At 42.5% G+C, this 23411-nt stretch overlaps 3 protein-coding genes across 12 annotated transcripts in view; 2 read left to right on the forward strand and 1 right to left on the reverse strand.

Moving 5' to 3' along the window:
* znf462 (zinc finger protein 462) overlaps nt 1-8360 on the forward strand; it is a 28541-nt gene extending 20181 nt beyond the window's left edge. For 4 of the 5 annotated variants that reach the window (XM_088391957.1, XM_088391959.1, XM_088391958.1 and 1 more), the window contains exons 4-13: nt 37-171; nt 1690-2060; nt 2882-3000; nt 3115-3315; nt 4231-4459; nt 4527-4675; nt 4803-5023; nt 5280-5607; nt 5679-5808; nt 5983-8360. In XM_088391957.1, coding sequence (XP_088248083.1) covers nt 37-171; nt 1690-2060; nt 2882-3000; nt 3115-3315; nt 4231-4459; nt 4527-4675; nt 4803-5023; nt 5280-5607; nt 5679-5808; nt 5983-6511 — 2412 coding nt within the window. In that variant the 3' untranslated portion in view covers nt 6512-8360. The remainder of the gene's footprint in view (nt 1-36; nt 172-1689; nt 2061-2881; nt 3001-3114; nt 3316-4230; nt 4460-4526; nt 4676-4802; nt 5024-5279; nt 5608-5678; nt 5809-5982) is intronic. The other variant, XM_088391961.1, reaches the window with a different exon arrangement.
* Nucleotides 8361-9268: 908 nt separating this feature from the next.
* Nucleotides 9269-13103, forward strand: rad23b (RAD23 homolog B, nucleotide excision repair protein). Of its 2 annotated transcripts, XM_088392581.1 has the most exons (10): nt 9271-9687; nt 10214-10295; nt 10574-10653; nt 10804-11006; nt 11082-11131; nt 11529-11656; nt 11748-11868; nt 11932-12059; nt 12263-12439; nt 12628-13103. In XM_088392581.1, the coding sequence occupies exons 1-10, from the start codon at nt 9622-9624 to the stop codon at nt 12739-12741; spliced, it is 1149 nt and encodes a 382-aa protein (XP_088248707.1). In that variant the 5' UTR covers nt 9271-9621; the 3' UTR covers nt 12742-13103. The 2 variants fall into 2 exon arrangements, with proteins under 2 accessions (XP_088248706.1, XP_088248707.1); XM_088392580.1 differs by having other exon boundaries at nt 9269-9687; nt 11748-12059.
* A 1484-nt stretch (nt 13104-14587) lies between these two features.
* klf4 (Kruppel like factor 4) overlaps nt 14588-23411 on the reverse strand; it is a 49640-nt gene continuing 40816 nt past the window's right edge. The window contains exons 7-11 of one of the 5 annotated variants that reach the window (XM_088391093.1): nt 22199-22300; nt 19440-19548; nt 16946-17777; nt 16429-16599; nt 14588-15413 (exon numbers count right to left, since the gene is read on the reverse strand). In XM_088391093.1, coding sequence (XP_088247219.1) covers nt 15238-15413; nt 16429-16599; nt 16946-17777; nt 19440-19526 — 1266 coding nt within the window. In that variant the 5' untranslated portion in view covers nt 19527-19548; nt 22199-22300 and the 3' untranslated portion in view covers nt 14588-15237. Of the gene's footprint in view, nt 15414-16428; nt 16600-16945; nt 17778-19439; nt 19549-19643; nt 19873-20325; nt 20409-21186; nt 21249-22198; nt 22406-23411 lie in introns of those variants that run through there. The other 4 variants (XM_088391092.1, XM_088391095.1, XM_088391094.1 and 1 more) reach the window with 4 other exon arrangements.

Genomic DNA, 23411 nt, shown 5'->3' on the forward strand with positions numbered 1-23411 from the left:
CATTGTCTTTTTTTTTTTTTTTTTTGTCGTTGACAGGAAAGCTGTGCAAACAAAAATCCTATAGGCTTCAGGTGTAACTTTTGCATTGAGGTGCACACTACCATCCGCGCCATCTGCAATCATCTGAGGAAGCATGTCCAGTATGGAGAGGTCAAAGAGGGTCATGTCAAGGTAAATGTAGTTATTTGACGCATGCGTTTTCCCTCATAATCTTTCGATGATTGTCACAATATCGATCGGCAGATACAAGTCTCCCTCAAACCAAGACTCAGCAGGCGCAAAGAAAAATAGAAGAAGCTAGGCTAAGTGTTAGCTTCCTGATTGGCTGTCATTCTGTTTGACTTCACTGTGGCTGAGCCCTACTCGTATTGACCCCTCAAACAAGGATTTGCTATTGTAAATATTGAACTGGTTTAACATCTATGGTTAGCTGCGCAAGTAGTTTCCCGGCAAATTTGGCAGAATCACTCTTGACACCAACTGTACTGCAGGTTGATCGCGCAGGATAATTTTTTGAAGAGATCACATTTTCTAAATTTGATCAGAAGGGTAAAAAAAAATGCTTAAAGGGCAAGTCGAATCTAAAACGTTCTTTACAATAATATGTTCTGTGCCCTCCTCACAAGTCTATACACTGCATTGTGACTAATGTTGCATTTGTGAAATATAAATTAAGCAGCAAAATCCACTTGATTTTATCCATCTCCGGGGGCGGCCATTTTGCCACTTGCTCTCGACTGAAAAAGAAGAATGAACTCGTTTTTGTTTTCCTCCATGTAGTGCAACTGTCATTTTAAAACCATCTCAGTCTTTGACTTCAGCACCACAACATGCTTATCGGTTCCCAGTGATCTGGTTCTCTTGACGCGCGCGTCTTATTCTTCCCCATTCACTTTCGTGAGCAACAAAGGCGTCTGCCAGCTTCCTCTCCAGACAGCACAAGAGGGGTGGGCTTGGGGGGGGGAGACGGCAGACGGAGAGAGCATAAGCTATTACTTTAAGAATAGCGGTGGGTATCCATTGGCGCATTAGTATTCTGGGGAGACTGGGAACGAGCCTGTGGATACAAGGCCTTGACCAAACGGAGGACATTAATGGACTTGATAGTCAACCAGCACACTGCAGCATAGCTACAGATTCATTTGTGCATTTTACAGAACATTTCACCTCCTCAGGTGGTCCCTTTTAACGATAGTAGAGAGAGGTTCACTGTGAAGGTGCCACATTGTATTTTATGGCTGCATGAAGGGCAGGGTCAAGGCTTTCTGCAAGCTCGAATGAGTCTTCTTGAGGCTGTGAAAGAAGTCATGGTGATTGTCCTTTGACTTGTGACAGCCGCAGAAAGCTTCTGCAGAAGATGAGGATAGATAGAAAAACATGCCCTCTTGTCACCTGGCTGAAATAAAAATTCAGCACACAACCCAAGAATGAGGATTAGGAGACAGTAGTTTCAGATGTAGTATTGACAAACTCAAGCAAATGGTTGTTAGCTGGTGACCAGTCCAGGGTGTAACCAAATATTGTCCAAAACCAAAGTGGATAGAATTGATCGTGAACTGGGATCTTGAATAGAGTTAGAGACCAGAGTCCACACGTTTAAGACCTCCACCCTTATTTTTTGTACCTTCGATGTGAGCTAATGAGTTGTTTAATAGGCAAATAATAAACTGACCTGTCTTTACTTTTCAGCAGGAAATCAGTGAGGTGGCCCTCACGGTGCCGTCAGAGGGACTCGTTAATGGTGATTTGGAGGAGGATGAAACTGGAAGCCTCCAAAGACTGGAAGACGGCGCGAAAGGCCTCGCGTCGCTCGCTGCGGCTTCTTCCGCTGTTGCTACAGCAACACTGGAACCAGACTTGGATGCCGTGGATGGGAGGTCCTCGACGCTGAAGCAACGGCTTGCGACGGGGGGCCACCCATGCGCCCAGTGCGACCGGGTGTTCATGTCCATGCAGGGTCTCCGTTCCCACGAGCGGAGCCACTCAGCCATGGCCATGATCATCAGGGAGGACAAGTATAGCTGCCAGTACTGCCATTTTGTCTCACCCTTCAGACACAAGTGAGTGGGAGCAACATTCCTATCTCAAGTTAAACAATCTCATTTATGAGTTATTTTTTATTTAAATATTTCCAGGATTTGGTTTAAATTTTAAAAAGTCAATACGATTTGACTTTTATAAAAATATTTTGGTTTGGATTTTAAACTTTATCTCAGTCATATAAAAAATGTAAACCGTCTATAGAAAGTGTTAAGTTCCATGTGTTAAATATAGATGGATTGTAATTAAAGTTTGAAAAAAAGTCCCATTTATCTTATACCACTCACCAAATGTAATATAGTAATTACTCGCAGTAATTTTTAATTAAGGATTAGTTTCAGCATCAAGTGGATTTTCATCTGAAATGTCATGGCTATAAATTACGTCCATATTGAACAAGCTTTTACTGGTCAAACTAAAAAATAAATATTTTCTGTTGACCAGTGTTAAAAGTGTTAATGCTGCCACATTTTGAAACTAAATGCAAAAACGTTCTGTCGGTTGAGAGACGGATTTTTTTTTTTTTGTCAGACACTCAGTGATCTGGACTGAGAATCAGGTGTAATCCCTGCTGAATACTGTGTGCCCTGACCTAGAAACAGGCTGCACTCCCATGCCACCTAGGTAGGCTGGCATTCAAAACACAGCCAGCTTCCCCACAGGACCTCCCACCAGGGGATTGTGGGTAGATAGATGAGTTCCCCCTCGCCTCCTCCACCTCAGCTCCCCGTTCTGGAAAATGCACTTCAAAACCATAGCGATGCTAGATTCTAGTTGTTTTATCTTCCATCACATTTGTTTTAGTTGAAACGTTTGTCTTGTCTCTTTTTCTCAAAACCAGTCTGGACAGACACATGCAGTCACACCACGGCCATCACAAACCCTTCAAGTGCAAACTATGTCCCTTTAAGTCTGCCTACGTGAGCCGCTTGAAGAGCCACCTGCACAAGGCACACACTGGTAAATATACAATTGTCGCAATACTATACAAATAATATTTCCACAACTAGCGGCCATTATGTTGGGGATGTCGTCCAGTTAATAAAACTGACACCACCGTATCGTATTCATCAGGCGAGCAGTACACGTACAAGTGCTTGTCCTGCCCCTTCTCCTCCATGACCATCAGCCAACTGAAGGAGCATTCGTTGCGAGACCACGGCGAAGCTCTAACCCTTCCCAAACTGCGAGCCGCCACGCAGGCTGCTCACGCTGCCCTCAGGACCCCCACCCGACCTACCACCAATGCGGAGCAAAGCCTCTTGACTCCGGACGGTATGACATGCGGGAAGGATTGGCATTCGTAGATTGTGATGGTTCCTAATGTGGCTTGTTTGTCAGAGAAATTCTGCAGATGTAGCATGCACTTCGAACTCAGAAATATCCTCAGGCGAAAGCTGTCCACGTCAAGGACAAAATCCCTCTGAGCAAACTCAAATGTTTATGCAGTATCGTGTAGTGCAATGACCTCTGCTGTACATTGGAAAGACCAAGCAGCCTCTAAATACAGAATATTAGCAGTGCAGGAATTTTGACATTAAAACATTTTTCCTCATTAACAGTGCATATTTTTGCAAACAAATATTTTGATTCCTGTAGCAATATATCTTTGTGCTGAAGAGATAGCAAGTATTGAAATGTATGATAGATCCTTATCTCTGCAAAGCATGCTCGATTCATGTGTTGAATTCCTCCACCTTAAATGCAAAAGCAAGGAAGAGTGAAGCGAAACCACAAAATACTTTTCCTGCATGTTTCGGCAAACTCTTGAGTGCTGAACGGTGGGTTTTTCAGGTAGATATTCTATTAGTGTCACGGTGGCTTATTTATTGATGTGTCTGAGCCTCAAAGTAGGGCGAGAAGATGAGCCCGCCCGCTCACATAAACACTCTTGAGAGAACGAATGAAGCACGTGCTCGTTTGCTTCGTCGCCGCTCTCCCGCACTACCATCGATTGAACACGCAAGTGAAATGTATGCATGTGACTGATATTTAAAATGAGTATTAGGCAAGATTATGAGGTTTGAGTTCATTTGTTACAATGGGTTATAGATTAAATCCAAATGTCTGCCAATCAAAAAGTCATTGCATATTAGGAAATAAAGGCTCATTTCCTCATTATTTCATTTTAATTCAAATCCTAACCTTTGTGAGCAGCATTTATTATCAGCGACTATGCTTATTTCTCAGACACCTCATATTGGGAGCCGAGTGACGTCCACCAGCAGCTCAGCCACTACCAGATCTCTTCTCGCAGTCACACGTCCTCTGGGGATAATCGGCCCGACAGCATCCTCACCTGTGAGTTCTGTGAATTCAGCTCAGGCTACATGCAGAGCCTTCGGCGACACTACCGGGACCGCCATGGAGGCAAGAAGCTCTTTAAGTGCAAGGACTGCTCCTTCTTCACCTGCTACAAGTGAGATGCCACTATGCTGACTCATACACGTTGGAGCTGATTTGAACAGAGCTGCTATCGTTCTTAGGAATACGTTCACCTTGCATGTGGAGGCGGGCCACAACAGCAGTAACAACAACGCACAGGAGGATGTCCAGAAAGAACTTCGCTGTCCTCTCTGTCTCTACCACACCAAATACAAGAGCAGTATGATTGACCACATTGTCCTACACAAAGGTACACAAGCTGTATTATTATTATTTTTTTAAACTAAGACACACCACAAAGGGCTCGTGCCCAAAATTCTAATGACCCCAAAGATTAAGCAGATGTACTTATAGTCATGTGATTTTATTTCCACCAGAGGAGCGCGTGGGTCCGCTGGAGGTGAATCGCTCCAAGCTGTCACGCCACCTCCGGGGTGTGGTCTTCCGCTGCCACAAGTGCACGTTCACGTGCTCCAGCGACCACGCCCTGCAACTGCACCTGCACAAGCACGAGCTCAAGCCCTACCGGTGCCAACTGTGCTACTACGACAGCCGCCGCCGTAGCCAGCTGGAGGAGCACCTGCGCCTCGAGCACAAGGTGAGAAATATGAGAAGCCAGGCCAAAGCTTTAGCTTTGCGGTCTTCCACATACAAGGAATAAAAAAGGAAAATCTTACTGAGAATTTATGCACGTATGATTTTTGCAACCTTGTCAAAGTTTTTTTTTTTTATTAAATTTCTGAAGAGGCTCTTTGGTGGCTAACTTCTGAGAAAGGAAAACAGCCAGGGATGATCAATTATTCATTCTTCCAGTGGCATGTCAAACTCAAAGGACATATTATGGATGCACTTAGGTCATCCGGAACTTTGAGCTGATGGGCCGCGTCAATTTAGACCAGCTGGAGATGATGGAAGAGCAGGAAAACAGCAGCAGTGATGAGGAGCCGCAGCAGCAGGAGGAGGAGGAGGAAGAAGAAGAGCAGGAACAGGGCGACAGGATGGAAATGGCGGTCGACGAAACTGTGGCTTTGGCGGAGGAGGACGAAGTCATGGAGGTGGCGGAGAACCCGAGAGAGGAAGAGGGAGGTGTAGTGGATGACGAGCGGGAAGACAGCATCCTCGAGGAAGAGCAGAATGAGGAGGAGTTCCAAGAGATGGAAGAAGAGATGCCTGCACAACAAGGTTCCTTAATAAAACATATTTCACAATAAAAGTAATAACATCAATACCAAACTGAGGCGTTTGTTTCCCAGAAATTCTTGCTTCTCCAACAAGCAGCAGCAGCAGCAGCTGCTCTGGAGAGAAGCGTATTCCCTGCGAATTTTGTGGACGCTGCTTCACGAACAATTTGGAGTGGGAACGTCACGTCCTTCGGCACGGCATGTAAGTATTGAAATCTTTTTTTTTTTTTTTTACCTATTCCGATTTTGAAAGATACATATCGTGAATAGAAAAATTTACCTAACTGTTTTTTCTTTTGATATATAAGATATCACGTGCGATTCACTGTGATCTTCTACCACCATGCAATTCTAGTGTAAATATTATCTTTTACAGGACGGTGACTAATTGTCAACAGGAAACCAGCACAAACTCCAACACGGAGGCCTCTGCCCCAAACTCCAACACGGAGGCCTCTGCCCCAAACCCCAACACAGAGGCCTCTGCCCCAGACTCCAATACGGAGGCATCTGCCCCAGACTCCAACACGGAGGTTTCTGCGCCAGACTCTAACACGGAGGCTTCTGCTCCAGACTCCAACATGGAGCCTTCTGCCCCAGACTCCAACACGGAGGCCTCTGCCCCAAACTCCAACACAGAGGCCTCTGCCCCAAACTCCAACACGGAGGCCTCTGCCCCAAACTCCAACACGGAGACCTCTGCCCCAAACTCCAACACGGAGACCTCTACCCCATCTTCCAACACGGAGACCTCTACCCCATCCTCCCTCTCTTCCACCTTTGTTGACACCGGACCAGAACTTTCCGTCAACCAAGACGAGGATCAAAACACGACTCTTTCGCCGGGTCAGCGCACGGATGATGGGGAGCCGCCTGATGCCAAAAAGGATCAACAGTTGGGTTGATCCAATTGGGACTTTTGGAAGTTAGGTTAAAATAGGATGTTAAAGGAAAAAAAAAACAAAACAAAAGTGAAAAGCTTTTACGAGCTCACGCATCATTAGATTGTAGGTGATATATATATATATATATATATATATATATATATATATATATATATATATATATATATATATATATATATATATATATATATATATATATATATAAATAAATAAATTAGGTTGTGCTGCTTTAAAAAAAAAAAATTAAAAAAATGCTGGCGGTCCCCTAGGACAGATTTTAATATATTGGTAACCAATAGTGAACTTTATTGCTGACATTCTGGTCAAAAAGTACAATGAAAGATGCCACCTGTCTATATACAAATTTATTTATCGAGAATGTTGCCCCAAAATGATTATCCAAATTGAGCGTATTTGAAGCACCTTTGACATAAGAAAAAAAACACAAGTAAACAATGTAGAGAGCTACCTTATCTTTGGCCCATTCAAACCTTGTGTTAAAACGTGTAGGAAGGATTGCACCTTATCTATTTTACTACTAATCCTCATTGGTAGAAACAATTTTGTAGCGAGTTGCTGTTCTCAAATCAGTTATTATATTAGGCATTAGACTTCAGTCCCTAGTTGTTTGGACTGTACTGTTTATAACAGTTGTTCAGTTATTTCATTTAAGTTATTTTCACCCTCCACCCCATACTTGTCCCGTTGTCTTCATTTATGTGCTCTTTTCACGGCTAAGGAAGAAAACAAAAAAGGCATAGATTGTATTTGTGTTCAAAGTTGCTGCTCGAACGCCCAAAAGCCTTATTACGAAGAAACAAAATATAGCAATCAGACTTTTGTCAAATGCCCAAATTAGCGATGTTATTGAAAGAACAATGAGCACGTTTGAGAAGTTTTATTGTGCATCACCCAACTAGCTTGTCAAGCCTGCTTTGTTGCGCTGCTGTGGATGGCTTTTCCGTTTGCGGACAAAAGGGAACTCCAGCTGGCATCCGTGTACAGAACTATTTGTTACATGTTTGAAATGTGTTCTTTCGGAAAGGATACGCTAAAACCTCCCCCTTTTTTTTAACGTTCAGTGTCCTCCCTAAAAGAAATACAGTAGTTGAATTGCATCAGAACCATCTTTAAGTCAACTTTTGCTTCAAGCTACAAGACACTGTTACAGCTCTGATACTACCTCCAGAGGTAGAACATGGCTGGGTTGAAATTGTATGTTCTTTCCATTCTTACAGCATAGCAGCTTCACAAGTCACCCCGTCAATCCCTTGAGATGTGGTTCCCGCTAATCCTCGACATTTGTATCAATCACCATGCCCGTACTTGGCTAAAGGCGGGAATATATAAGCCTATATGTGCTTCTCTTTTACCCGACTTAATCGTAGCGATCGGGTCGGCGCAGAGTTCTCATTTCCCAGTTGGACCTCCTCTCTTTGTGAAAACCAGATACCGGGACAATCTTGGAATCTGAGGCCCTTGAAACTTGATTTTTTTTGTGATTCTGTGATGATCTTGAATAGTTTGTGAATCTCCCTCACTGTGTGATCGCAGTCTGGTTTTGACTGTAAAAAAAAAAAGAAAAGAAAAAAACCCCAAAGTTGAGTCCCTGCTGACAACACACTGGATATATACTTTGTACATATGTTTTTTTTCTTCTATCCATAGGTTTAATAGAATCTGTCCTTCTATGCCTTCTTGTTTCAATCTAAATCCCTGATATGGTGGGTTGTGATCGTTGCCTAGGATGATTGTTTACAATTTGATTCCATGTTCTCTCTGGATATTCTGTACATATTGTAATTCATTGTCTTTTTTTAACTTGGTAATAAAGTTATCAGATAACTCATCTTGTTTCTTAAGTGCAAATGTAATTTAATATGAATATGCTTGCTGATTTATGTCGTTTTTGGGATGGGGGCGGGGTTGTTGAGACACATGCTCACATTTGATGTCAAGTCTTATTTCCAGATCGCAGAGGATCAGATTTTTAATCTCCCGCTTTACTGCTTCAGACAAGGGGCAAAGGAGGACATGATGTGAGGGTGTGCCAAAACAGGCGAGGGCGAAGATGAAATCTTACCACTGAAAAAGGAGTCCAGATGGATGGAGGCTTATAAAGATTGACAGATTCATGCGTTCTTTGCATGTGTGACTTTGCATGTGACAGATCAGCGATTCTCTGACCACTGGGCACATGAAGGACAATCAATAACAGACACATTGTTATGCGTGGATGGTTCTGACTTGATTCCAAGCATACAACAAGAACTAAAACTGCTGATGATAGTAGGTTTGTATTTAATTACTCCAAACCTCAAAAATACTCTCTGCCTTAACAAACACCTGGTGCAAAATGGCCATTGTTACTAGATTCCCCCCCCCCCCCCCCCCCAATAACAGTTGTTTACACAGAAGTAGTATGACAAACTGCACTGGTGTGACGTCATCAGCATGACCAAAATGCTGTTTTAACTTAGTGGTTTAAAACGACTCTACTCTGAATTTATTTGGGTTTTATTGGCTTAAGCGCACATTACGTGCAGACTAAGAGCCACAGCAACCCCCCAATGTACGTATTTATACTTTTTGTGATTACACAGCGAGACGACTATTTTGCTGTCTTTCCAGTTCACTCAGAGAAATGAACCAAAAACACCGTGGTGACGTCACACTCCAAGGACCTCTAAAGAGCACACGCACAGTATACGTCACGAAACTTAAAGAATATTGTATAAAGACTTGCGAGTCGTGGTTATACTTTTGCCTAAGCAAAGATCAGCACATGAGTATTTAGATGTCCCGGTGCGACAGCCCATTCAAAAAAATTGAAAGATAACTGAATAAAACGAAACTTTAAACGTTTTTATTTAAAAAATATATAATTCACTCATACCGAGTATTAACAGATTTTCTTCACGCTTTGATGTCAATTTCAAATTTGGCATAGAAAACCACAGAAGAAGAGCGCATGAACCGTAGAAGAAGAGTGGCGCTAAAGTGCCATGGCGGCTGACAGTTTGTAGCGTGACAGCATAAGCGCCACAGAGTCCTGCAAGTTTAAAATATCACCTTTGCACCGTGTTTGTGGATTTAATTACGCCGCCATAATGCAGATCACTTTGAAAACTTTGCAACAGCAGACGTTCAAAATCGACATCGACGAGGAGGAGACGGTAGGACAAACAACATAAAAATCATGTCATGCGAGGTTCATGGGGCTAGAAGCAATGTTTCTTTTACCTTTTTGTGTAAACAGCCCCTTTTGTATGGTTTAAAAAACGACTGGTGTCTATCAGGACTTTAAGAAACAATTTATCTACGTTTTACCTCAGTTTAGTCATCAATGCTTAGTCATAGCCCACTACTATTTATAACGTGAACAAAACCCAAACTAAACTCTCCGCCATAATGAACTCGATACAAAACGTTGAATTTCAAGCGACTATATGATATAAATGTACACTCCATGTAATTCTACATTTTACTAACAAATGAGAGGCTATCTTGACGAGAGAATATCCAGAGTGACTTCAAGTTAGTTTTAGGTTCAAAGACTCCATGTTGAATGAGAGTCTTTTATGGCTACAAAGTAGTTTGGACCTTGTATTATATGCCTTTAAATGTTGTGGCTGGGCATATCCTTTTGTGTAAAAAAAAAATAGTAAAGCGACAATTTAATGTGTCATGTTTCGCTTAAAGGTGACAACATTAAAAGAGAGGATTGAACAAGAGAAGGGCAAGGACAATTTTCCTATTGCTGGGCAGAAACTCATCTACGCTGGTACTGTACTGTATCCTGTTTTTACCGTATTTTGTTCAATCACTGTTAGAAATGAATGTATTTATTTATTGTTATGCTTTAAAAACAATAGCTTGCCATACCTCAATATACAGTTGTGCTTTGAGATATGGTTGTGTATCTCCCAAAAACATCTCAAGGCACTCCTGTACAATAGACGTTTAACAAACCCACAAGAATACGTTAAAGTGGAGTATTTTTTTTTAATCTCCAAATATGGTTGAAATCATAATAACTTATGTTTACTTTTTGCCGCATAGGTAAAATCCTCAGCGATGACTCTGTCCTCAAGGAATATAAAATTGATGAAAAGAACTTTGTGGTCGTCATGGTGACAAAGGTATCACAGCACCTTTGTTTTTCTGAGTTTGTAATAATAAATACTGGTCAGCAGGCCAGCATAGTGGGTTGGTTTTCTACCACATTCCAAAAACAAGTGGTATAGAATGGGATGGATGTAATGTGGTGTTGTTTTTTTGTCCTTATTAAGCCTAAAAAGGCCCCTTCTGCAGCTCAGCCGTCACCAGCCACATCGACACCCAGCACGGCGCCTCCTCCGACGCCGTCGTCAACTGCCTCACACAATCCAACCGAGCGACTTCCAGCGGATGGACAAGCCGATGCAAGGCGACCTGCCGCCGCTGCTGCTTCAGATACGGCCGCCACTGCCGTTCCTGTTCCCCCCTCAACGGGGTAACTGTGAAAATGGCAGTAATTTCATGGCTTTTGTGGCAGTCATGATCCTGACTCACGACAGTCTGCTTTCAGGGTCTGGGAGACGTTTGGCAACTTAATGGACGAGGCAGGTTCAAATGTTGGTAAGTTGAATACAAACGGTTACATGATGTAGGTGGATGTCTATTTTGTCTAGAATTGAAATAAAAATCCCAGTGAAAGCCAAATGTCAGCATCAAAATCACGAGTTTAAAGAACCACAAGAACCAAATCAAGGTCTGTTTTTAGCAAAAAAAGCTGGACTATACTGGACCGGGTTGAAAGTCCCTACAAAAACAGGAAGTTCTACGACCATTCTCGTGACTCATAGCACTCGCTAACTTTATACAAGAGCAGCGATACAGTCAGTAGAAGTAGTTGGTGATTTATGTTGACATCAAGCATTAGCCGTCTCCCAAAACAAGGTACAACATTTAAGTTAAGCCATATCTTCTCCAATATTTGAACCAACCACCAAAGTGTGCTTTGTTGGCGTTGCAGTGACGGGCTCGTCGTATGACTCCATGGTGACCGAGATGATGTTGATGGGCTACGAGAGGGAGCAGGTTGTGGAGGCGTTGAGGGCCAGCTTCAACAACCCCGACCGAGCCGTGGAGTACCTGCTCTCGGTAAGAGCCGACATTCGGTCGACAAGGCAATCATCCGACTTTGCCGCCCTGTTCAGTTTCCATTTCAAACACATCATGACTCCTTCTGAAGGGTATCCCAGGCAGGGACCAGCCTCGAGGCAGAGAGTCTGACACGGCGTTGAGCGGACCTCCAGCCGGACCAACGGGAGACCTAAATGACCCGGACAACATGGGTGCCTCACAGGGCACAGGTAGCTCAAGCTGTAACACAAACGACTTCACATCCAATCCTAACATAACGGTTGTCCTGTCAGATAATCCGCTGAGTTTCTTAAGGAATCAGCCGCAGTTCCACATGATGCGGCACCTGATCCAGCAGAACGCATCACTGCTTCCTGCTCTGCTGCAAGAGATCGGTAGGGAAAACCCAGAGCTGCTGCAGGTGAGGTTCTATGGGCTCATAAAAAAAATCACTGTAAAAGCCAGAAAATTAGCATATATTGTAAAATGTGAACCGCTGTTTATACTATGGCAAACCATCACCTACATTCCAATAACAGCCATTCTGTTCTATGGATATCGGGTACCCTTTTCCTAGTTTGTGTGGTGGCGTTCCAAAAAGAAAGTTAATTTCCCCTGCTGCAGGAAATCAGCAACCACCAGGAGCACTTCATTCAAATGCTTAACGAGCCTCTCCCCGAGTCACCGGGACCCATGGCCCAGGACTCTGGGGGCTCCGGAGGTGTGCCGAGCGACCCGCAGAGCGGCAGCAACATGAGCTACATCCAGGTCACCCCGCAGGAGAAGGAAGCTATTGAGAGGGTGAGGACAAGGAGGCGGGGTTGGAATTAAAAAAAAATACTAAGGTTGACTCAAACTACAAAAGTGATTAACTTTATTTTTGCATACAGATTTTGTGTTTTCACAGGAAGGCATTGTTCCACTTTGGCGGTTCCACAAAGCATGTTAGAATATAATTACTGCATATCCCATTTGTCTGTGTGTTGCAGTTAAAAGCATTAGGCTTTCCAGAGGGACTGGTCATACAAGCCTACTTCGCGTGCGAGAAGAACGAGAATTTGGCTGCCAACTTCCTTTTACAGCAGAACTTTGATGATGATTGAGAGATGACCAACTTATGCGCTTTTGTTTTATTTCTTATGTTTGATTGTCGCTATTGAATATAAGCATTTGCATCACCTCAGCTCCCAAAAATGATTTCACCATTGAATTGATTAATTAGTAGTTAATCTTTTTTTATTTTCAAATAATTATATATTTTTTCTGTGTAAAGGAAAAGTATGACTTAAAATGGCTGTAAACTGTACACATACCCAATGTCTTTTTTTTTTTTTTTTTTTTTTTTTTTTTTAAATGAACCAGCTGAAGTTAAGTGCTTTACACACATAACAATACTTGTCTTAATCTAAAATAAATTTCCCATGTGCTCTCCTGTGGGTGCCCCCCCACCATTGCAACAATTTAACCAATTTGTTGCTGTTTCATATTTGTTTGTCACCGCCGTGCTTCCTCCACCGACATGTTGGCAAGAAGCAACATGTGCTAAATGCGTGAGTATCATACCCATGACCCTGAAGTGGCCTGTAGACCTCATAGATGTATTTACATTATATTTATATATTTAAATAAATAAAACTTACATGAGGTGTACCTAATAGCAGGCCAATTCATTAGGGAAAATTCTTGGTGAAATCTTCACTGCCCTCACCCCCACCACCTGATTGGCTGTTTTCTTTGTGACGTCATTCATGGACACGTCAATAGGAACACTAAACGAGGTAAATAAATAACTAGGAAATAAACCATCCATGAGGTTTAAATACATAGAAAACAAAACATCCAAATAAATAAAACTTCCATGAGGTGTACCTAAGAACAGGCCACTTTATGCAGGAAGTGAAAATGAACTAATCTTTTCGCTTAACGAGGGTAACTTTGAAAACATATATATTGGAACGCGGCCCCCGTTCCCTAATTAAATGCACCTGCGGCAAAAGTTTGGCTCTTACAGGACGGGAAAATGAACACAACTTTTCACGCAGGTGTGTTTAACGAGGGTAACTTTGAAAAAATATATATTGGAACGCGGCCCCCGTTCCCTCATTAAGTGCACCTGCGGCAAAAGTTTGGCTCTTGCAGGACGTGAAAATGAACACAACTTTTCACGCAGGTGTGTTTAACGAGGGTAACTTTGAAAAAATATATATTGGAACGCGGCCCCCGTTCCCTCATTAAGTGCACCTGCGGCAAAAGTTTGGCTCTTGCTGGACGTGAAAATGATCTCAACTTTTCACGCAGGAGTGTTTAACGAGGGTAACTTTGAAAACATATATATTGGAACGCGGCCCCCCGATCCCTCATTTAGTGCACGTGCGGCAAAACTTTGGCTCTTGCAGGACGTGAAAATGAACTCAACTTTTCACGCAGGTGTGTTTAACGAGGGTAACTTTGAAAACATATATTGGAACGCGGCCCCCCGTTCTCTCATTAAGTGCACGTGTGGCAAAAGTTTGGCTCTTGCAGGACGTGAAAATGAACTCAACTTTTCACGCAGGTGTGTTTAACGAGGGTAACTTTGAAAACATATATATTGGAACGCGGCCCCCCGTTCCCTCATTAAGTGCACGTGTGGCAAAACTTTGGCTCTTGCAGGACGTGAAAATGAACTCAACTTTTCACGCAGGTGTGTTTAACGAGGGTAACTTTGAAAACATATATATTGGAACGCGGCCCCCCGTTCCCTCATTAAGTGCACGTGTGGCAAAACTTTGGCTCTTGCAGGACGTGAAAATGAACTCAACTTTTCACGCAGGTGTGTTTAACGAGGGTAACTTTGAAAACGTATATATTGGAACGCGGCCCCCGAGGACTGGCGTTACATTGACGTCATTTTAGCATGTTAATGGTGTCGAAAATAAAATGAGAATAAATGAATAAAAATTCCACTGATTCTTTATTTGAAATACATTTTATTATACCGTAAAATACAACACATTTAATAAAACAAAGTTTTTTTTTTATCTACAAATGTACAAAGATCAAGATTATATTACATTTTTTAGTTTTGGCTATATAAAAACAAAAACAACCCCTTTTTTTGTTCAGAGTCACTCATTCCATTATAAAAATAGGGAGGTTTCCTTATAAATTATTGCACTATGCGACTTGCAGTGCATTCTCAGATTGCCTTCACCACTCCAAAACCTGATTATTGAGAGAGGGGACACACTAGAAATATGGCACTTTGTCACGGCTTCTTTGGTACCTTTTTTGGTCAAAAGTCACTGAGCACCAGTTGGTATAAATTAATTCACACAGCACCTGAGGTGACAGGTAAAATGTGAATATGTATAAATATAGCTAGGTATTAATAATACAGTGTCATTGGCAATTTAATGAAGGTCTTTGGAGTATTTCCATGTGAGATTCCAGTTGCTGGTCCTCTTTGAGTTTGGTCACATAAATAAAGTTGACTTCCAGTTTTGGGTCCCGTTCCGACCTACGTTCGCAGGTCTCGTCTTGATTGTCTTTAGCTGTGAACGCCACAGCATGTCATTTGAATGTCTGTGTTTTGTAGTTTTGTTTTTTCGCTTTCCTCCTCATAAGTGTCTCTTCATGTGGAGGGCCAGGTGGTCCGATCTGGAGAAGGCCCGGTCACATTTCTGGCACTGGAACGGCCGGTGGCCTGTGTGCTTCCTGTAGTGGCGCGTCAACTCGTCGGAGCGTGCGAACTTCCAGCCGCAACCCTCCCAGTCGCAATGGTAAGGCTTCTCTCCTAGTTTTTGGGACACACAGAATAGTGTATTATGTCAGGGTTGTCCAAAATTGTTGAAAAAAAAAAAAAAAAACCCAGGAGCAATTTGCGGCCTGTGGCAAATTTTCTCTTCATCATATTCTAAATTATAAAATTAAACATGCATCATAGCTTACGTGTTCAATGTTACACGACTACAAATACAAGTAGTGCACGACGCTGTCACAATTGCAGTAATAACTATAAAATACCACTAGGTGGCAGTATCACCCTCAAACGTCAAATTCCCTGACCAGTTTGACAGGTGTCTTTAAAGCCTGAGTGTTTGCGCTTTGTTTTTAAATTTGTTATACTTTCTTACTTTCTTTTTACACGATCAGAGCTGTCAAGAATGTTGAAATGTGACTTCATAAAGGTGTATGATGTCAATGATTCATAACGTGATACTGCAATAACTTGACTTGGAGTGCTTTTAAGTGTTTAATTTAGCTTTTCATTTAATTTTCTCCCTGCTATTTCAAAACAAAAACCTTGTTGGAGCCTAATATATTTAAATCTTTGTTGGTACACACCATATAAATACAAGTGGTTGATGGGAAAACTTGTAATTGAGCTGCAAAGGCTCAACTCAGCGTTTGTTTTGGAATAAAACGCTTGAAACTGTAACCAGTAATGTTTACTGCTTGTACAACAGTAAAGTACACAATATATTTTTAATCTAAAAAAAAATAGAAAATGCTCCCCGTTTGATGACTAAATGAAAAAAAAATTATAACTATATCAAGACCACCAATTTAAGTAGTTATGTGTTTGTATGATTTTTATGGAGCACAATAAGTTCTACCCACAGTGTTGCCGCAAAATAAAATGCTCCTTTTTTTGTCAGAAAAACAACAGGCTTATTTTTGTTCCCGATCCTAATTTTCCAAAAGCAACATTTGGAGATGTTTGCATTTTATTGGCTATACTACAGCATCAAGGTGCTGTGAAAGCATCTGAGAAGTACTCCAAAAGAGCTCCGCGTTGGACTGCTTACCTGTGTGCGTGCGGTGATGCGCTTTGAGGTGCGAGCTCTTGGTGTACGTCTTCCCGCAGCCGACGTAGTCGCAGGTGTGCGTGGCGACGCGCTTCCGGGGCCACGAGCGCCGCCCGCGCTTAGGCTTGGGCTCCTCTGGTAAGCAGTCACCGCTGGAGACCATGAGGGGGTCTGCGTAAAAAGAGGAGATTTTGAAGCAAGGTGGTGTCCGTACAAACTACAGAGAGATCCAGTGGAAAACAAGTCATAGCCATACAAGAAAAACAATACGTTTCATTTGCTTCACATCTGGTCTGGTTTCTGCAACTCTACGATTAAGAGACGGTTCCGCGTCCAAGGCCGTGGCATGTCGGTTTTAATCCCTTTCAAGCGCTTGTTTTAGGCTGTAATTACAACCCACCATGTTGTATAGGCTCTATTTAAAAAAAGATTTCTTTGACAATCTGGTCTTTGTTAGTGTCTGCATTTCTTTCCTTCCGACTAATGCACGGACGTTGAACATGGCGTGAGTCGCTACCTTGGTACTGCTGCATGGCGGTGGGCTGAGGGTAGGCGGTGTATCCCTGCGGTGAGCTCTGGTGGTATCCGTGGGGAGGTAGAGGAATCTGAGCGTGAGGGTGGCCCAACACCTGGTGCTCACGGCTGAGGGGGTGATCTGGGGAGAGCGACGAGGACGAGGACAGGCGGCCGCCGCCACCCGTCATGGAGGAGCGACCCCCGTTTCCGGGAAAGCCGTGCAGCTCCAGCTGGCCAGGCCGCTGCCGGTGCAGGTCCATGGATTGTGAGATGGTACAGTTACTGGGGGCCTCCTGCTTTATCCGGTGGCACGTAAAGGGCGGCGACGCCCGTGAAGAGGGGCGGTCTGGCGCAGCGTTAACGGAAATCTTGGGGCTGTACTGCCCCAGGTCCACCGTGGTCTTGACCACGAACTTGCCGTGCAGGCTGGTGGGGTGGAGGTACGCCGGGTCCAGTTCGGGTCTCATGAGTTCCGCCACAAAGCCCCCGGACGGCGAGACGTCACTGATGTCCGGGATGGTGTAGAGCAACTCGGCCGAGCCCTGAGGGGATGGCGGCAGCAGCGGGTAGGAGGAAGAGAAAGAACCGGGCGAGCTGGGTGGCAAGGCTTGGATGGAACCGCACGCCATGACATCGTCCTGCTGTTGCTGCTGCTGCTGTTGCTGGAGCATGGAGTTGGACAGAATGAAGTCATAGTCCAAGTCCAGGTCAGGCTCACTGTCTTTCTTGGACATGCTGGGGCTTGTGGTGCAGGTGGCAGTAGGATGGTCTGGGTCCGAGCTTCCACTTGGCACGCTGAGTCGCTTAAGATGGGACAGCTCCTCCTTCCATCTCTAAAGGAAAGTTACAGAGGCATTAATGAGGGGTTAGGGTTAGGGAGCCGGTTCCCAGACATAACTCTTTGTTCCTTTTCATGAATCAGAACAGTTGCTGACCTGTAAAGCAAGTGTACAGTAGGGACAAGCCATTTGTGTACCCTTAAAGTACAACAATCTACCTTTTCCTCACCAAGAGGTACAAACCTATATTGTTTTCAAGATTCCTCATCTAAAAGTATGTATATTAGATTTGGTTTGGGCAGCTAGCTTTAGACACAGGTATCAAGGTTCCATGTGGATAACAGTTAATCTCTGGAGGTTGTAGATAGTATAAATCGATAAATCAAGAGATTATACCTGTCAAAAGTACAATAAGGTCCTGTTATCTGAAAGTCTAAGTCTAGAAATGCATCCAATCGGGTTGGAAGTTCATTTTGGGTCAGCCTCTTTCCTCGAAGGTCGAATTTGCTACCTCATCAGTCTTGATCATTTGAATCCAAGGTGGCGGTCATTAAACTGTTCCAGATCCAAAAAATGGTCCTAATACCAACAGTTAGAAGGTAGAAATGTATTTATAGGTAAGATGGCTGAATGAAGCACTAGCCTGCAAATTATCCCAAAAATACATCCAATTGGGTTTGAGTAGAGTTAAGTCCTAAAGTACTTGGACAGTAAAAAACAGACTTTCAGCTTTAATTTCAGATGTTTTACATAAAACCAGTGACAGATTTTTTTTTGTCTTTCGGATAGAAATCCTTCATAGTCAAAGACTCCAAATTATGAAGGCCATCAATGTTGCCAAATTGCCATGAGCATAGTCTTGAGATCAGGGTCATGACTTGACCATCGATCAATGTCTAAATGTTTTGAAAACATTTTTCCTTCATAATATGTTGTGTCCATCATTATCCAGAAAAATGTTTTTAAATCTATCTCACACAGATAGGATGAGGTTTGCTCTGAAGCCTCCCCTTTCTGTTACTGCCTCTGTGATACACGTTGATATTTGTTGTCATTCCAGAACATGTCACTTTTTCCCTAAAGGCTTAGTTTAATCTCGAGATTTACAAGTAAAAGTACTCAGTTAGGTAAATAAATAATAAAATAAATAAATATTTATATAATCCCCAAAATTAATTTTCGGAGCAGATTTATCTTAATAAATGGAGGAAGTCTATTCAAATTAATGTTATCCGGAATGACAAATGTTTTATTATTGTCATGCCTTTTAAATTAAAGCGGAACTGAACGTTTGCACTTCAATGACGTACGTGTTGGTTGTTTTCAGTCCAATTTCATTGTGTACAGGACAGGACAGGACAGGACATGTTAGTATTTATATATTTGAGTACGTTTGTTCTTTACTACTTTTTCCAGTTTTATGTAAAAAAAAAAATATATATATATATATATATATATATATATATATTGGCATAAAGGCATTTGTGGATACTGTGCAACCTCGTGTAATAATTATGACAGAACTAAAAACAATCATTTTGGCCATTACTGTCATTAGTGTTTTCATAAAAAATTTAAACTATGCTATAGTTAAATAAGTTTGTGTCACAGGGGGTGAGCTTCTTTTGTGTTTTGGATCTTGCAGACACTTTTATAAGAAAAGCGCAAGTCCTCTAGAGTAGATTGTTGTACCCATCAGGTTGTCGTTGTACTCACTAGGTTGGTACTTCCTATGGTTTTGGTCTTGACAGCGGGGCTGGTGAAAGTGGAAATGGATGGCAGCAGGGTCCCTCCTAAAGCCATCTCGACGTCATTTGGAGGCTGCCTACAGATAGACGACAAAACAAAAAATAAAGTGCCGGTCCTGATGTTGTAAGTCCTTGGTGGTGGTCTTCAAAAAAAAAAAAGAAAAAAAGTCACCTCATTCACGAAAAAGTTTTGATCAAAGTTGCAAAATGTGAGGATTGTTCAAAAAGTAGCCCCGTTCCGCTGTGTCAAGACATACTGCGAAATAAGAAGTCCCCACGCGTGGGTTACTTATTATTTTTGTTGTGGGAAGACACGAAGGCGCCGGCCGTGTTGGTGGGGGCTGGGGGTTGGGGGGGATTCCCTCGCTGGCCACGCGCAAAATGAGCGGTGGCAGCGCGTCTTGGTGCGTGTGGACTGGGAGCTGCGCGCGGAGTCGTGTCTCTTAAAGCGCCGACTGAGGCTCCACCCCGTCGCCAACGGCAACCGGGTCCAAAACAAGAGCAGCGCGAGGCTGCGCGTTGTTTGTGTTAGCAACAGTTACCCATGCGCACTTTGCGCTTGGTCTTGTGAAAAGTGGCTGAAGACTTGTAAAAAGTTATTCACCGGAAGAATCGTTTATTGTGTCAAGGAGGGTCACACGGTCGCTTACTGCCGTATTTACACGTTTACAATGGGCGCCATAGTATGCTGACTTTACTCGTAAGCGGTGGCTGCCTCGTTGCATTTCTTCCCTTTGCCTTAAGAGGGGACAAATTCACCCCAGCTTGTTCACGTTGCGATTAAAAAAAACAAAACATCGATACTATTCAATTTAATGTTCATTTAAGAATATGGCAAAATATGGCATACTCACAAGAGATGTTGTTTATTAAATGTATCAATGCGTGTCGATACAGGTGTTTTTTTTAACCTGGCCAAATTGGCTGAAGAAAGTCAGCTGTGGCCAACCAATCAGAGGGCAGAAAAATGCTGACGCCTTTGAGGTCCAGTGAGGTGATTTGCATCTTTGAGTCCTTATGCGAATTTAGTTTAGATTACATGGGCCAGCAATGCTGGCTCTTGACAGCAAATAAATGCTGAAATCTCATTGGACAAAGAATAAATATCTTACGTCTATGTACAGTACTACCAAAAGAGACAACACGAACTTGTCTAAAATGTCGTAAAATTGATATTTGATACTCACTAGTGGAGCTTGAGGTCTGTGGGGACCCTGGACCGCCACATCGGGGCCAGGCCAGATAATTGACTTTTGTCTGATTTTTCTGTAATTTTTTTCAAGACTTTTACTGTCCCCCATAAAAAATATATAAATAAATGTTTATATAAAAGGTTTTCTGAAGAACTGTTTGGCTTTGTAAAAAATAAAATAAAAAGCATGTTTAGCGGACCCCCTGAGATATCCTTGCCCCGCCCCAAGGCAAACATCCTGGCACTGCCAGTGTTGACACTTATTGTAGCCAAAAATCATCATAAAATATTACTGCTGGTTATTACCGACATCGTTTTATTTGACTTTTTATACACTTCTTTCCATGTTTCCCACCACCTAAAAAGACAATGCTAACTTGTCATTGGGGTTTCTTGGAAATCAGAGTATCGCTTGGGTATCGACACTATATCAGAAGAGGAAATTTCTAATTCCCACCACCTGCAACAACACAAGACTAACTCGAATCGCGAGTTATGAAAATCTGTCATGAGAAAAACTCACCCGGGCAGCTATCACAATGGCTGTGAGCGCTTTGCAGTGCTGCGTTTGAACTGGTTTTGAAGTGCTTGTGTTTACTCAGAGCTAGAAAGCTAACACAAGCCTTTTTCTCTCTGTCGTTCGCTCATTCTCTCTCACCCAATCGTCTTTTTGCGACACAATTACAATTGGCCAAGTTTTGAGAGCAAACAAAACTCTCCGCCACTCATCCTGCTTGCATCAGGATCTTGTCCCTTGGGCATGTCAACAAACTGCCGTCATTCTAACAGGACACACTGGAAGTGTCAATGTAGTTTTTTTTAAGATTACCTGAGTGCATACTACTTTTTTTTTTTTTGGTTGGCCAACACATGGAAGACAGTGGTGGGAAAGAAACATTTTGTGGAAGAGAAAACATATCCCGCGGGGATACACATGATCTATTAGGTAATCTGTCTAAACATCCCATTCGGATGTCTCCTGTAAACACATGGCAATGGCTTTATCCTGGAGTACTCCCCAAGCTAGCTCAATGTGGGCTACGGCCATTGTAGCCTGCTTCTTTATGTAGCCGGATAATGCAATTTTTGAAAATGATCCATGCTTTGCATGGCAATAAGAAGCACAGTGGTGAGGGGGGAGAGTGAAAAGAGATAAAGACTGAGAAAATGACACCACTGTCTTGCTGTTTTCTATCCTCCTTTCAACACAATGAACGAAGGCTTAGTGTGTCCTGCTGAGTAAAATACAACGGAACTGTGGCATAAAGTACTATTTTCCGAAAGAAAATATCTCCCTAAAGTCAAGAGTTCAAACCCAGCGTCAGGCGTGATGTCACACGTTACCTCACGTTATTTTTAGTTTGTTTTAGGGTGATTCATTTAATATTAGTAGAGCTGATGTGATATATATCCAAGCGCTTCACATGGCCACTGCAACTCCTCGCAATGAGATAAGTAGAAGCATGACGGCAACAATTGCTTTCAACACAAAGTAGCGTGGACTGTTAATTTTGAATGTGGCACCAGCAGCTTACCTCCTCCGATACCTTTTCCGGCAGCATGTGTATTTCACAGTAGTGAGGTCCTGGGTTTAAATGTGCTGGGTTTTCTCCAAATACTTTGGCTTCTTCCCCCTTCTTGAAAACATGCACGTTAGGGTCTTGGAAGACTGTGTACGCACGGTTCTTTGTCTTTTTTGTGCCTTGCGATTGTGACCAGGTTGTAGCCCATCCCCAGTTTACCTGCAAATGGGATATAAAAGGAGATGTCAGAAAAAAACTGTGTATAGCTCTACCTTTGTCATGAAAGTGTTTAATTGCTGATAAGCCTTGACACACATCAGGAATATGGCTTTATATTATCTTGCCTCTGTAATTAATAAAGGTTTCAACACGATGGCGGATTCATTTCATGGGAGAAATTCTTTTGAAATTTTACTAACTTCCTAGGGCGGAGTGTGTTTGACTTTTATATTACTTTTATTAATAATAGCTGTTGTGACAGTCGATGTTATTTCATATGTTGTATAAATTGTTTAACCAAATCCAGTTCACATGAAACTGTTTGCTGCTTTTGGAATGACATGGAATTAAAATCAAAGGATGAGATGCCATTTTAATTTGGATTATTGATCTTTGGCAGAAGTCACATCCTGGAAAGTAGTGAAGTCATGAATGAATTGTTACAAGATGATGATTATATCAATAATCCCAATTGGCCCAAAAGAACAAATGCGGCTTGCTTCATTAACGGGTTGATTTACGTTTTTTGTTGTGGTGCCTTGGCTCTATCTGACTTTTGGAATTCCGGAGCCCACCCAGCATGAATCATATTTTAAAGCACAACAAGCCAAATATTGATCATAAATTCACCACTCTGACGAGAGCACAGCGCAGGAATGAGATGTGGAGAGATTGAGATCATAACAGTATTATTAAATTAGAATTGTTGCATTTATAACTCTTCTGGCAGATTCATCTTTTTTTCATGGCCTAAAAGCTTTGCAAATTTGGCATGGGTGTGTATCCTGGCAAAAATGCATCTATTTTGGTCTTCCCTGAGCGATCCCTTCAAAATTTACTCAATGGCACCCCTGAACTGAAAAGGAAGTCAGCCATTTTAGTTTGAAGCAGCCATTTTAGGCGAATACCAGGACTTGCGCTTTGGCAAACTCCTAGACAGATTGGTGTTGCTAAATGGCCACGTTTTTCCTTTTGCTTTTAGCATCTAATGTGTCCAAAGAATGGC

This window comes from Syngnathus floridae, chromosome 12 (assembly GCF_059516105.1).
Source record: "Syngnathus floridae isolate MCC-2025c chromosome 12, RoL_Sflo_1.0, whole genome shotgun sequence".
In the NCBI taxonomy this organism is placed as follows: domain Eukaryota; kingdom Metazoa; phylum Chordata; class Actinopteri; order Syngnathiformes; family Syngnathidae; genus Syngnathus; species Syngnathus floridae.

Bases quoted from the DNA above. Each gene is read 5' to 3' on its own strand.
- rad23b (XM_088392580.1), top strand. From the start codon at position 9,622: ATGCAGATCACTTTGAAAACTTTGCAACAGCAGACGTTCAAAATCGAC. The intron at 10,296-10,573 runs GTACTGTACTGT...TTTGCCGCATAG, and splicing joins GCAGAAACTCATCTACGCTG to GTAAAATCCTCAGCGATGAC. The intron at 11,007-11,081 runs GTAACTGTGAAA...GTCTGCTTTCAG, and splicing joins CCTGTTCCCCCCTCAACGGG to GGTCTGGGAGACGTTTGGCA.